Genomic DNA, 14,561 nt, shown 5'->3' with positions numbered 1-14,561 from the left:
CTTTGGCCCTGCAGACGTTAGCGTAGTGTCCCTTCTTCCCGCAGCCCGAGCAGATCCCGTTTTTCGCCGGGCAGCGCGCTCTGGGGTGTTTTGCCTGGCTGCAGAAGTAGCATTTCTGGCCTTGGGACACTGCTGCGGTAGTTGGGCCGTTGCTGGGGTGGCACGGCGCTATGAGGCGGTCCTACCGTGTCCCAGGCTGTCATTCCCCGCGGCGTCCACGGTGCAGAGGAGTAGGCATCCATGCCCCGGTAGGCTGCATCCAATGATAGTGCGAGTTCAGAGGCCTTGTTGAGGTCGAGGTCACTCTGCTCCAACAGTCGCTGTCGGGTGTAATTGGATCTGTGGCCCGTTACAAAAGCGTCCCGGATAAGTTCCTCTGTGTACACGGCGGCCTTTACATCCTTACAACCACAGGCCCGGCCAAGCACAGACAGTGCCTGAAGGTATTCCACGGTCGATTCCCCAGGTTGTTGTTTACGACTCCCCAGAAGGTGCCTGGTGTACACTTCGTTCACTGGGCGCGTGTACTGGTGCTTGAGGAGCTTGATAGCGTCCGCGTACGAGGTTGCGTCTTGGATGACCGAGTACACTCGGTGGTTCACTTTGGAGGTCAGGACATCCAGTTTGTCCTCGTCCGATTTGATTGCTGCGGAGGCGGTCAGGAATCTTTCGAAACACTTAAGCCAGTGAGTAAACTTGGTGGATGAGTCCGCCTCCCGATGATCTAAGTCCAGGCATGCTGGTGTGAGGATCTTCTCCATTATAAAAATTTTGTTAATAAAATTGATGCGCTATCAATTACTCATAAAAGACTGAGAGTTAAGAAAGTAACTAAAGGCTTTTATTAACAAAAGAATGAAGGTCTGCCTCGAGTGGTCGACCGGTCCAGAAATACAAAGGGCTGGGGAGCAGTCACCTTTATACTAGGACTTGTGGGAGGAGTCAGCCGAGGCATGTACACAGTGGAATACAAACAGTGGTTTACCACATCCAGTGAATATAAAAAAAAAAAAAAAAATTCAAAGTATTAAATAATGCCTTTAGCAGTTGTGGTAAACCACTGTTATACCTGTCTGTATGTGTATTCCACTCGGTACAGGTCTGGACATGCCTCGGCTGACTCCTCCCACTATTCCAGGTATATAAGTGACTACCTCCCAGTCCCTTAGTATTCTGGACGGGTCGACCACTCGAGACTAGACCTTCATTCTTTAGTTAATAAAAGCCTGGTTGTTACTCGCTTAACCTCAGTCTTTTGAGTAATTGATGGCGCATCAGCATTCGACTCTAGCTGGAAAGGAAGGAAGGTGACTGATGGCTATTGTCGAGGAAGCATTCCTTACTAGCCCTTGGTACTAGTGACTAGAATCATAAATGAGCACACTAGGGTGGGAGATAGAAGGAAGAGGAAGGGGTTACATAGAGTTGTATTAGCCAAGAAATCAGCAGTGCAGCTTCAGTGGATTTGATGCAGCCAGGTGGTTGAGCAAAGGAAGAGCAGCAATTCGTGGTGTCATTTGTGGGTTCTGGATTAACTGGTAATTTCCACTGTCCACCAGGGCCCCTCTAATATGGAGAATACTCAAGGTTCCACTGTGATGCTATGAACCTACTGGGTTGACATCCTGTATAGCATTACAGCAAGGAAAAGCAGCATTAATTTCTGCAAAATGGCTTCTCTACGATCTCCAATACTAATTAGTTGCATCCAATACAGCCATGTAAATTTACCTCAATTTTTTTGTGCGTATATTATTTTTAGGTTCTGCACCAACATCCAGCATTACTAGGCTGTTGAGCGACGAACCTCATTCCTCTTTCTGTTCCCACCACCCCCCACTTCTCAAAATCTGTGTTCAATTTTAAATCAAGATGCAAAACCATTTCCACATTATATCTCAACCTTCCAAGTCAAGTCTTAGTAAACAGGTTTGTAACTCCCAAAGCAAAGAGATCAGTTCAGATTCAGTCCAAGAACAGACTTGCATTTATATAATGCCTTTCACATCTTCAGGACATCCCAAAGCCCTTCACAGCCAAGTCCTACAAAACAGCAGAGATAAATGTTTTAAGTGATGTTTGTTGAAAGATATACGTTGGACAGGGAAGCGGCAGAACTCTCCTGCTTATCTTCGAATAGTGTCATGGGATCTTTTACATCCACCCATAGGGGCAGATGAGGCCTCAGTTTAACATCTCATCTGTAAGATGGCACCACTGAATGCAACTCTCCCTCAGTGCCGCTGAAGTGTCAGCCTAGATTATGTGTTCAAGTCTCTGGATTGGGACTTGAAGTCACGATCTCCTAGCTCAGAGGCGTAGATATTGGTAGCACAATAGAGGAAGCATACATGGAACCAACAAAGTTGTACCACCAACCATAACATTTTTTCCCACATCTTATACAGCTACTAGGGTCACTATGGAGAGACAAGATCTTCATATTACATTAACCTTTGTGCACACATAACTTTGCAAGAGATTTAAATCATCCTCTATGTTAATGCTTTAACGGTACCAGTTAAACTCTCTCTCCTCTTCCAAGACCCTCCTTAAAATGCACCTCGTTGACCAAGCTTTCAGTCACCCCTCCCAATAGCTCTGTCTTTGTCTGATTAAAGCTTCTGTGAAGCCCCTTGGGACATTTTTCTACTTTAATGACAGTATGTAAATGAAAGTTTTTGTTGTTTACTCCCATGGGGTGGCACTATTGGTACCTATCTCAGAAGGAGCAGGGGGTTGAGGCATTCTAGGTTACAACTCGCAGAGATGAATGCAAAGTAATCTATACTGCAACACAAAACAACAAATGTGTACATGGTTCGCAGTGAGATTAGGAGCGTAAAATGGAGGTTCACATCAATTATAGTGATTTCCAAGATTTCCATCTGCGAGGACTTCAACATTGCACCCTGCAGGAGAGGGGCATCACTTATAGCAATTTCTGGATTTCCACGTTTATCTGCACATCAGCGGACGCCAGATGTTGCTGTCAGTTTCAGAGTAATGATGGCGAACACCGACAGTTTCGCCATTATAAGCACAAATTCCGAGCCAATAAAAGTTATCTAATCTTGTATAGATCACTGATGAAGCTATATTTAGAACATTTGGCGCAATGGTGTGTTCCTGGCCTTCAAAAGAGGAATTAATTGGGTGCTAAAAGCAACATGGTGAAAGCTCAGCACTGCAAGTTGTGAGCAACTTGTACATCTGAACTTGTTTCCACTGGAGAAAAGATTGAAGAACACATGACACTGGTATTGAAAGTGCCACCAGACACAGATGATTTAGTTGTCAACGGGTAGAAACATAGAAGGTAGGAGCAGGAGTAGGCCATTCGGCCCCTCGAGCCTGCTCCGCCATTCAATGCGATCATGGCTGATCATCCAAATTTAGTACCCGGTCCCTGCTTTCTCCCCATATCCCTTGATCCCTTTAGCCTTAAGAAATATATCTAACTCCTTCTTGAATATATTTAATGAATTGGCCTCAACTGCCTTCTGTGGTAGAGAATTCCACAGGTTCACCACTCTCTGGGTGAAGAAATTCCTCCTCATTTCTGTCCTAAATGGCCTACCCCTTATCCTTAGACTGTGACCCCTGGTTCTGGACTCCCCTGCCATCGGGATCATCCTTCCTGCATCTAGTCTGTCCAGTCCTGTCAGAATTTTATAAGTTTCAATGAGATCCCCTCTCATTCTTCTAAACTCCAGCGAGTACAAGCCCAATCGACCCAATCTCTCCTCATACGTCATTCCTGCCATCCCAGGTATCAGCCTGGTGAATCTTCGCTGAACTCCTTCCATGGCAAGAACATCCTTCCTCAGATAAGGCGACCAAAACTGCACACAATACTCAAGATGTGGTCTCACCAAGGCCCTGTACAACTGCAGCAAGACATCCTTGTTCCTGTACTCAAACCCTCTCGCTACAAAGGTCAACATACCATTTGCCTTCTTTACTGCCTGCTGCACCTGCATGCTTACCTTCAGCGACTGGTGCACAAGGACACCCAGGTCTCGTTGCACTTCCTTTTCCCAATCTATTGCCATTCAGATAATAATCTGCCTTCCTGTTTTTGCCACCAAAGTGGATAACCTCGCATTTATCCACATTATATTGCATCTGCCATGCTTTTGCCCAATCACCCAACCTGTCCAAATCATCCTGGAGTTTCTCGGCATCCTCCTCACAGCACACACGCCCACCCAGCTTTGTGTCGTCTGCAAATTTGGAGATATTACATCTAGTTCCCTTGTCTAGATCATTAATATATATTCTGAATAGCTGGGGTCCAAGGACCGATCCCTGCGGTACCCCACTAGTCACTGTCTGCCACTCGGAAAAAGACCCGTTTATTCCAACTCTTTGCTTTCTGTCTGCCAACCAGTTCTCCAAAGTCAATACCTTGCCCCCAATCCCATGTGCCTTAACTTTACACGCTAATCTCTTCTGCGGGACCTTATCGAAAGCCTTCTGAAAGTCCAAATACACCACATCCACTGGTTCTCCCTTGTCTATTTTATCAGTTACATCCTCAAAAAATTAGATTAGTCAAGCACGATTTACCTTTTGTAAATCCATGTTGACTTTGTCCGATCCTGTCACTGTTTTCCAAGTGCTCTGCTATTACATCTTTTATAATGGACTCTAGCATTGTCCCCACTACCGATGTCAGGCTTACCGGTCTGCAATTCCCCGTTTTCTCTCTACCACCTTTTTTGACTAGTGGGGTAACATTAGCTACCCTCCAATCCATGGGTACAGTTCCAGATTCCATCAAATGTTGGAAGATGATCAGCAATGCATCTACTATTTCTAGGGCCACTTCCTTAAGTACCCTAGGATGTAGATTATCAGGCCCTGGGGATATATCGGCCTTCAATCCCATCAATTTCACTAACACCATTTCCCTACAAATACTGATTTCTTTCAGTTCCTCCCTTTCATCAGACCCTATGTTCCCCGACATCTCTGGGAGGTTATTTGTGTCCTCCTTTGTGAAGACAGAACCAAAGTATGTATTTAATTGGTCTGCCATTTCTTTGTTCCCCATTATAAATTCCCCTGATTCTGACTGTAAGGGACCTGCGCTTGACTTCACCAATCTTTTTCTCTTCACATATCTATAAAAGCTTTTAGTCAGTTTTTATGTTCCCTGCAAGCTTACTCTCATTCTATTTTCCCTTTCTTAATTAATTCCTTTGTCCTCCTTTGTTGAATCCTAAACTGCTCCCAATCCTCAGGCTTACTGCTTTTTCTGGCCAATTTATATGTCCTCTCCTCTGATCATCTATGGTTGAACCTTCAGTTTCTTTTTATAATAAATAATAATTAATAATTAAACTTTGTCATTGTACAATGCACAAGTACATGAACAACGAAATGTGATCTTGCAAGCTCCCATGAGTCCAGTACAAATAACATTAAACGTAAATAGCACCGTCCTGGGAGAAGCAAAGCCGCTGCGTCTGTGCGCGCCGCCATTCCATTTCCACCATTCCTCCTGTCCGACAATCTTCAGCCCAACGCCCGGGCCTGCTCACCAGCCGCCCCTCCCGGGGCTCCTTCCGTGACCTTCTGCACCTGGTCTTCCCTGATGGTCACCCCTCCAGGTACTAACCAGGCCTGGCTCTGCTTAGCTTCCACACCTTGCCAGTGACCCTGTCCCTAGTCCCAGGAACAGGATACTGGTTTAAAATTAACAAGCCTCAATTGTAACTACAGAATAAACTTGGTATTCCCCCATAAATAATAACTATGTACAACAGACTCCCAAAGAGAAACCACGATTGCTGTCATCTAAAATAAAAACAAGCCCTGGAAATGCACAGGTCAGACAACATTTGAAGAAACGTCAGCTACCATTTTGGCTGCAATCCTTCTATTGGTTCCGCTCAAGTGTCACACCCAAAGTATTAAACTTCTCTTCGATGTGATCCATATGCTGCACTGGTCCAGCATTTTCTGCTTTCATTTGAAACGCAACAAAAGCATTGAGACTTAAATCATTCAAAAGAAACTGAAGGTTCAACCATAGATAATCAGAGGAGAGGACGACCAGGAATGAATAGTAGAGCTGTGAGACAAGAATGAATACACTGAATTGTTATCTTAGAGAGTGGGAAATATTTTAAGGTGGAGTAGAATCCCTGACAGGGTAGATTCTCCATGAAACGAATAGGCCCGACAGGCCAAATGGCCTGTTCTCATTCCATTTTTATGTTCCGAGAGGCTACCCGCAAAACTGCAGAAACATGAAGCCTCAACCAATGCCGCTTTAATCAGTGCTCAAGTGTGATCTGGTGATAAAGTGAGATTTTTTTCAACCACTTGTGTGTGAAATGCCTAGCCACAACACTATTTCCTCTTGGCAGCACAGTCAAAACTAGAAACTCAGTGTGGGGAGTAGTACAGGCTTGTGTTCGCACAGACCACTGCACCATGTGCACACCAACTAAAAGTAGACCACCATATCAACCCAATATTCTGCAAAGAATTGTTATTCAATTATTTTCTGACAAGAATTTATAATAAATATTCATGCAAACAGTGTTGGCAGCGATCTTGCCATTTGACTTGGCCCACATAAGCAGAATAGTAGACAAGATTTCAAGAGCTTCTTGCTTTTATTTGGCCCCAACTAACACAAATCCTTGCATGCACAATTTACCAGAACCAACAAGACAAATATTTCTGCAAAGCAAACCAAGCGGTTGTCATTAAGTTGACAAGCATTCAAAAGGATCTCTAAACTGCTCCTAAAGAGTCACTTCATTCATCAGTCACAGCTGGAACCTCATTAATTTGTGTTGAGCACTGAAGATATGCCCAAGTGGCACACAGCAGAAAATATTGTGAAACACCAGCAACAAGTCATTAGCAAGTAATAACTTCCTAAAGGCAAGGATTAAGCCACTTTTATCCACAAAGCTGTTTATCCAAACCTAGCAGTGGAAGTGTGCACAGGACTACTGGAGAGTGCCAATTGTTGAAAATGCATTGGTCACTCTCCACAGCCTTCCCTCCAAACAGTTTCCCAGACATCTGGCTAGGAAGCCTTCACAATATCTACTGTATATAGTTTTGAGCAGACAAGTGGTTAGGAGATGCCACAGAATTATTTCATGCACATTAAAGCATGGGAAAAAGCAGTGCCACCAAAGCAGCAATGCCAGCTCATCCATTTGACAAATATTGTAATGGTCTCAAGTCGAAAACTATTAGGTCATAGCTAACAAAATATCTCTCTTACACATTCCTTCTTGGATCAATGGATCTATAGTTATAGACTGGGGGGTGGGCAGAATTGTGAAATGTTTCTGGGCCAGGAACAATGCAAAATAATTTTTACCCTCTGCTCTTGCTTTACTCTAACTTCAATCCAGAGCAGTGGAACCTACATCAACCAGTGTCACCATAGAAACCATACCCATTAGAAAAGGGCAACTTCACAAGATAAAAGTAGAGGAGAAAGACTATCCAGCTAATGTTTTCCAGAAAGATCCCATATTGCCCTTCAAATCAAAACATTTAAATGTTGTTTTCACCGCCACTATCTGGGACAAGTCCACTGCAGGTGGCAATTGTTCCATGTGAACAACTTCCTTACATCAATCCTACACTGGCTTTTTATTCGTTTGAACCTGTGGCCCCTTATCCTATCATATTTAAGCTTGAAGTAGTGTCCCAGGTTTTACTTTTCTATACCATTTCATACATCTAGAAGATTACTGGTGATGCTCCCCTTTCAGTTGAAAGCCCACTTTCTCCAGTCTTACATTTAGTGTCAGAGAACTGAATTAGGAGGACAGTCTTGTGATTCCACTCCGTTCTGCCTCCAAGACTTGAATGGCAGCCTTAAATCTTGATCAAAATCGTGCACAGTACTCAAAATGCAGACTGACCAGAACACACTACAGTACGTGAACATGACTTCCTCCCACATGTACTCTATTGTATTGGTTGTATGGTTTACAGGCTTTTTGATCTGCAATGATTGGATTTTTGAGCATTGAGTCTATAAAAAACCCATAATATCTTGCTAAAATAACCCATAGCTATTTCAGTAACATTCAAGAACTTAGGTTACCAATCTTTATCTACCAATGTTCCACCCATTTAGGTATTTAGCTAAATTCATTATGTAGTTTGTAGACTGCCTCTTTGAATTCAACCATGGCTCTTAGTTTGACATCTGCAATTCTGACCAATTTGCACTGAGCTTCTAAATTGTTTTTGTTGCTCCAACTCAACAGCCTCAACTTTACATTAATCAACGGTAAAAAAAACAAAGTCTACAAATAATAAAGAGCAGAGCAAGGGGTTAATGAGTTGTTCCAAGAATACCAAGTTAACGTAGAGTCAAGAATTTCAACAATGCAGCATTTTTGTGAATGCAGGCAGTGAAAAGTTAACAAAACTAGGTTTCCAATTTAATATTGCTAACTCATTTTGCAAAATAAATATTGCATACTAATTTGAATTAATGTGCACCACCTGAAGAAACAGCAATTTTTTCTGGAACAAAAATTAGCTTTCCATACCCTTTTTTTTGGGGGGGGGGGGGGGGCCAATTACACTTAAGAGTGCTGTAAAAATGCAATGATGCTCTGCTATACTATGGGGAACTATTACCGAAAAATGACTAACAATTTTCAAAACATGTATCCAAAGATATTACATTCACATCCCCTGCAACAAACAACCAGAGTGGTGATAGTGAATGTAACTAACCTTGTGAGGTCTGAAAAGTGATCAGATTGATCACAATGACCTCAGAGGATTTTACAGTACCTCAACCGAAGGCAGCGGGTGAAGATACCAATGCCAAAGGTACCGTCTTCACAAGGAAATGTTCTGCAACCCATTAATTGTTTGACAAACGAACACTGCGTTACAGTCACCTCATCACAAGTAATGAGTTTGAACATTAATTAGCACGAGCAAAGTTTTGCCCAAGTCTTTTCACGAGAACTATGCCACTTCAATAATAATAATCATATAAAGACGCTCCAAGCTGAAACAGGTCTTCTTTTGTGTCGGGGGGAAGAGAAGCCTCGGGAGAATCTATATTACACCACCAAGTGACTTACGTTTTGTAGTCTGCGCTGAAGAGCCGGAACCCAGAACCTGCCCCTCCTCCTGAAGTCATTGCCGTTGCTTCTTGGCCCAACTCGCTCGATTCCCCTCCCAGGCCCCGGTCACCCTGATCGTTATAGGACACGTTGTTACTCGCCATAATTCGCCTGGAGCTCTCCTCCAGTGTGGCGGGCACTCGCTGCGAGTCAAGCTGCAGATGTTCTTTTGTTTTAGTTGATTTTGATTTTTTTCCCCCCACCTGCAGGACCCTCTCACTCGGTACCGGAAATGTAACAGGGACGCTGGAATGTCACCTGACTCCGAGATCATGTGATGCAGCGGCTACCATAGAAACGCCCTCCCGCAGGACGTCACAGCGCGCGCCCGCCTTCTCGCGACTCTCGCCCATTGGCTGGAGGGCACGCACTCACTGAGCACTGGCAGCATTCAGGCACTGGGACACTCACTGAGCACTGGCAGCATTCAGGCACTGGGACACTCACTGAGCACTGGCAGTATTCGGACACTCACTGAGCACTGGTAGCATTCAGGCACTGGGACACTGAGCACTGGCAGTATTCAGACACTCACTGAGCACTGGCAGCATCCAGGCACTGGGACACTCACTGAGCACTGGCAGTATTCAGACACTCACTGAGCACTGGCAGCATTCAGGCACTGGGACACTCACTGAGCACTGGCAGCATTCAGGCACTGGGACACTCACTGAGCACTGGCAGTATTTGGACACTCACTGAGCACTGGCAGTATTTGGACACTCACTGAGCACTGGCAGCATTCAGGCACTGGGACACTCACTGAGCACTGGCAGTATCCACGCACTCACTGAGCACTGGCAGCATTCAGGCACTGGGACACTCACTGAGCACTGGCAGCATTCAGGCACTGGGACACTCACTGAGCACTGGTAGTATTTGGACACTCACTGAGCACTGGCAGCATTCAGGCACTGGGACACTCACTGAGCACTGGCAGTATTCGGACACTCACTGAGCACTGGCAGCATTCAGGCACTGGGACACTCACTGAGCACTGGCAGTATTCGGACACTCACTGAGCACTGGCAGCATTCAGGCACTGGGACACTGAGCACTGGCAGTATTCGGACACTCACTGAGCACTGGCAGCATTCAGGCACTGGGACACTCACTGAACACTGGCAGTATTCGGGCATTCACTGAGCACTGGCTTTATTCAGGCACTCACTGAGCACTGGCAGTATCCGGGCACTCACTGAGCACTGGCAGCATTTGAGCACTCACTGAGCCCTGGCAGTGTTTGGGCACTCACAGCACTGGCAGTAATCGGGCACTCACTGAGCACTGGCAGCAGTTGGGCACTGACTGAGCACTGGCAGCATCCGGGCACTCACTGAGCACTGGCAGCATCCAGGCACTGGGACACTCACTGAGCACTGGCAGTATTCGGACACTCACTGAGCACTGGCAGCATCCAGGCACTGGGACACTCACTGAGCACTGGCAGTATTCGGACACTCACTGAGCACTGGCAGCAGTTGGGCATTCACTGAGCACTGGCAGTATTCAGGCACTCACTGAGCACTGGCAGCATTCAGGCACTCACTGAGCACTGGCAGTATTCGGGCACTCACTGAGCACTGGCAGTATTCAGGCACTCACTGAGCACTGGCAGTATTCGGGCACTCACTGAGCACTGGCAGCAGTTGGGCATTCACTGAGCACTGGCAGTATTCGGGCACTCACTGAGCACTGGCAGTATTCAGGCACTCACTGAGCACTGGCAGTATTCAGGCACTCACTGAGCACTGGCAGTATTCGGGCACTCACTGAGCACTGGCAGCATTCGGGCACTCACTGAGCACTGGCAGCATTCAGGCACTCACTGAGCACTGGCAGCATTCGGACACTCACTGAGCACTGGCAGTATTCGGGCACTCACTGAGCACTGGCAGCATTCGGACACTCACTGAGCACTGGCAGCATTCAGGCACTCACTGAGCACTGGCAGTATTCGGGCACTCACTGAGCACTGGCAGTATTCGGGCACTCACTGAGCACTGGCAGTATTCGGGCACTCACTGAGCACTGGCAGCATTCAGGCACTGGGACACTCACTGAGCACTGGCAGTATTCGGACACTCACTGAGCACTGGCAGCAGTTGGGCATTCACTGAGCACTGGCAGTATTCAGGCACTCACTGAGCACTGGCAGTATTCAGGCACTCACTGAGCACTGGCAGTATTCGGGCACTCACTGAGCACTGGCAGCATTCGGGCACTCACTGAGCACTGGCAGTATTCAGGCACTCACTGAGCACTGGCAGCATTCGGGCACTCACTGAGCACTGGCAGCATTCAGGCACTCACTGAGCACTGGCAGCAGTTGGGCACTCACTGAGCACTGGCAGTATTCGGGCACTCACTGAGCACTGGCAGTATTCGGGCACTCACTGAGCACTGGCAGTAGCCGGGCACTCACTGAGCACTGGCAGCATTCAGGCACTCACTGAGCACTGGCAGCATTCGGGCACTCACTGAGCACTGGCAGCATTCAGGCACTCACTGAGCACTGGCAGTATTCGGGCACTCACTGAGCACTGGCAGTATTCGGGCACTCACTGAGCACTGGCAGTATTCGGGCACTCACTGAGCACTGGCAGCATTCGGGCACTCACTGAGCACTGGCAGTATTCAGGCACTCACTGAGCACTGGCAGTATTCGGGCACTCACTGAGCACTGGCAGTATTCGGGCACTCACTGAGCACTGGCAGCATTCGGGCACTCACTGAGCACTGGCAGCATTCGGGCACTCACTAAGCACTGGCAGTATTCGGGCACTCAGCACTGGCAGCATTCAGGCACTCACTGAGCACTGGCAGTATTCGGGCACTCACTGAGCACTGGCAGCATTCGGGCACTCACTGAGCACTGGCAGTATTCGGGCACTCACTGAGCACTGGCAGTATTCGGGCACTCACTGAGCACTGGCAGTATTCAGGCACTCACTGAGCACTGGCAGCATTCGGGCACTCACTGAGCACTGGCAGCATTCAGGCACTCACTGAGCACTGGCAGTATTCGGGCACTCACTGAGCACTGGCAGCATTCAGGCACTCACTGAGCACTGGCAGCATTCGGGCACTCACTGAGCACTGGCAGCATTCAGGCACTCACTGAGCACTGGCAGTATTCGGGCACTCACTGAGCACTGGCAGCATTCAGGCACTCACTGAGCACTGGCAGCATTCGGGCACTCACTGAGCACTGGCAGTATTCAGGCACTCACTGAGCACTGGCAGCATTCGGGCACTCACTGAGCACTGGCAGCATTCAGGCACTCACTGAGCACTGGCAGCATTCGGGCACTCACTGAGCACTGGCAGTATTCGGGCACTCACTGAGCACTGGCAGCATTCGGGCACTCACTGAGCACTGGCAGTATTCGGGCACTCACTGAGCACTGGCAGTATCCGGGCAGTGCCGGGAGATCAGCTTCGTGTGATCAGCAGGACTGGCGCAGATTGCAAACTGAGATCCGCTTTTGCGTGCTGTGCACGAAAATAAATAAATGATTGCCCTAGTTTGAATGACACCTTGGCAGGCTTCCGGCTTGTTAAAAGAGTTTTTGCTCAGTCCAAAACTGCACAGAGGCAGAGAATCGGTCAGTGGCTTGGTATGGGTCAAGGGTTTAGACATTTAACTTGCCCTCTTTTTCTCTTCAAATTTCCCTCTTTCTGCACTGCTCATTTTCTCTTTGTTTTAGTTGCTGTTTCGGACACCACTAAAAATCAAAGTATAAGACAAATGGAAAACCCAGCACCAAGCTCATGGTCTACAGAGCAGTTGTGATACCTGCCCTCCTGTATGCTTCAGAGACATGGACAACATACAGTAGGCACCTCAAAGCACTGGAGAAGTATCGCCAACGCTGCCTCCGCAAAACCCTGCAAATCCACTGGCAGGACAGGCGTACCAATGTAAGTGTTCTCTCTCAGGCCAACATCCCCAGCATTGAGACATTGATCACGCTCAATCAGCTACGATGGACGGGCCACATCGTCCGCATGCTTGATACAAGACTCCCGAAACAATCACTCTACTCCAAGCTCCGTCACAGCAAGCAATTTCCAGAAGGGCAGAAAAAACGCTTCAAGGACGTCCTCAAAGCCTCCTTGAAAAGATGTAACATCCTCATCGACTCTTGAGAATCCCTGGCCCAAGACCGCTCAAATTGGAGAGAAGCATTCGAGAAGGCGCCAAACACTTTTGAGGTTCTTCGTCGGGAGCACGTGGAGGCCAAGTACAAACAGCGGAAGGAGCGTATGACAAACCAAGCACTCCACCCACTCGTCCCTTCAACCACTACCTGCCCCACCTGTGGCAGAATCTGTAGATCCCGCATAGGACTCATTAGTCTCCTTAGAACCCACAATATTGGAGTGGAAGCAAGTCATCCCCGACTCTAGGGGACTTCCTAAGAAGAGGAAGACCTTTAAAAAAATATTGCTAGACATGCAAAACAAGTATATACCTAAGATCAGTATCTCAGATGAAACAAACTAGATCCCAAATGGATTAACAAATAAATTAAAAGTAAAGAAGAAAATGACCTCACCAAATTCTCTGGGAAGAAAGGCGAAGGGACTCATTGGGATGGATATAAAATCACGTTAAAAGGGTGAGCAAAGAGGCAAAGTGAGACTGACGAAAAAAGCATAGCTGCAGAGCCAAAACAGCAGCAAAAAATTATTTCAATACTCCAAAGGCAAGAGCACTGTCAAAGAAGTGTTGAGAACATTACAAGATACAAGTGATCCTGAAACGGAGGATTCTCAGAATATGGTAAATGTTCTGAACAATAATTTCCTCCAAGTACTTAAGGGAAGACCGGAACAATAGGCAATCCCCAATAGATATCAAGGCAAAATTCAGGACTTTGATATGAATGAGATGGAAGTCGCAAACAAGGTGAAAGGGCTTAGAATGGGAGGGGATCTCATTGAAACTTATAAAATTCTAACAGGACTAGACAGACTAGATGCAGGAAGGATGTGCCCGATGGTCGGGGAGTCCAGAACCAGGGGTCACAGTCTAAGGATAAGGGGTAAGCCATTTAGGACTGAGATGAGGAGGAATTTCTTCACCCAGAGAGTGGTGAACCTGTGGAATTCTCTGCCACACAAGGCAGTTGAGGCCAATTCATTAAATATATTCAAGAAGGAGTTGGGTATATTTCTTGAGGCTAAAGGGATCAAGGGGTATGGGGAGAAAGCAGGGACAAGGTACTGAATTTGGATGATCAGACATGATCTCATTAAATGGCGGAACAAGCTCGAGGAGCCGAATGGCCTTGTGGTATCTTGAGGTGGCCATAGATGGAGACGGACACAGGTTAACTCCGTAACATGGTTTAATCAACACTTGCACATAAAAGCTTCTGCCATGAGGCAGCAAAAACAAGAGTACCACCAGTA

General features: G+C 46.8%; 1 protein-coding gene across 6 annotated transcripts in view; it reads right to left on the bottom strand.

The window, feature by feature from the left end:
- Nucleotides 1–9,416, bottom strand: part of ap3b1a (adaptor related protein complex 3 subunit beta 1a) — a 323,977-nt gene extending 314,561 nt beyond the window's left edge. For 5 of the 6 annotated variants that reach the window (XR_015077649.1, XM_085982440.1, XM_085982449.1 and 2 more), the window contains exon 1: nucleotides 9,099–9,416. Coding sequence is in view for 5 of the 6 variants with exons in the window: in XM_085982440.1 (XP_085838566.1) it covers nucleotides 9,099–9,244 (146 nt within the window). In the remaining variant the exon portion in view is untranslated. The remainder of the gene's footprint in view (nucleotides 1–9,098) is intronic. The other variant, XM_085982430.1, reaches the window with a different exon arrangement.
- Nucleotides 9,417–14,561: the final 5,145 nt, after the last annotated feature.

Source organism: Somniosus microcephalus, chromosome 1 (genome assembly GCF_052327205.1).
Source record: "Somniosus microcephalus isolate GS21.2 chromosome 1, FLI_Smic_1.0, whole genome shotgun sequence".
NCBI lineage: Eukaryota > Metazoa > Chordata > Chondrichthyes > Squaliformes > Somniosidae > Somniosus > Somniosus microcephalus.
Note: the sequence above shows the minus strand (reverse complement) of the source record. Positions and strands in the feature narration are given on the sequence as shown.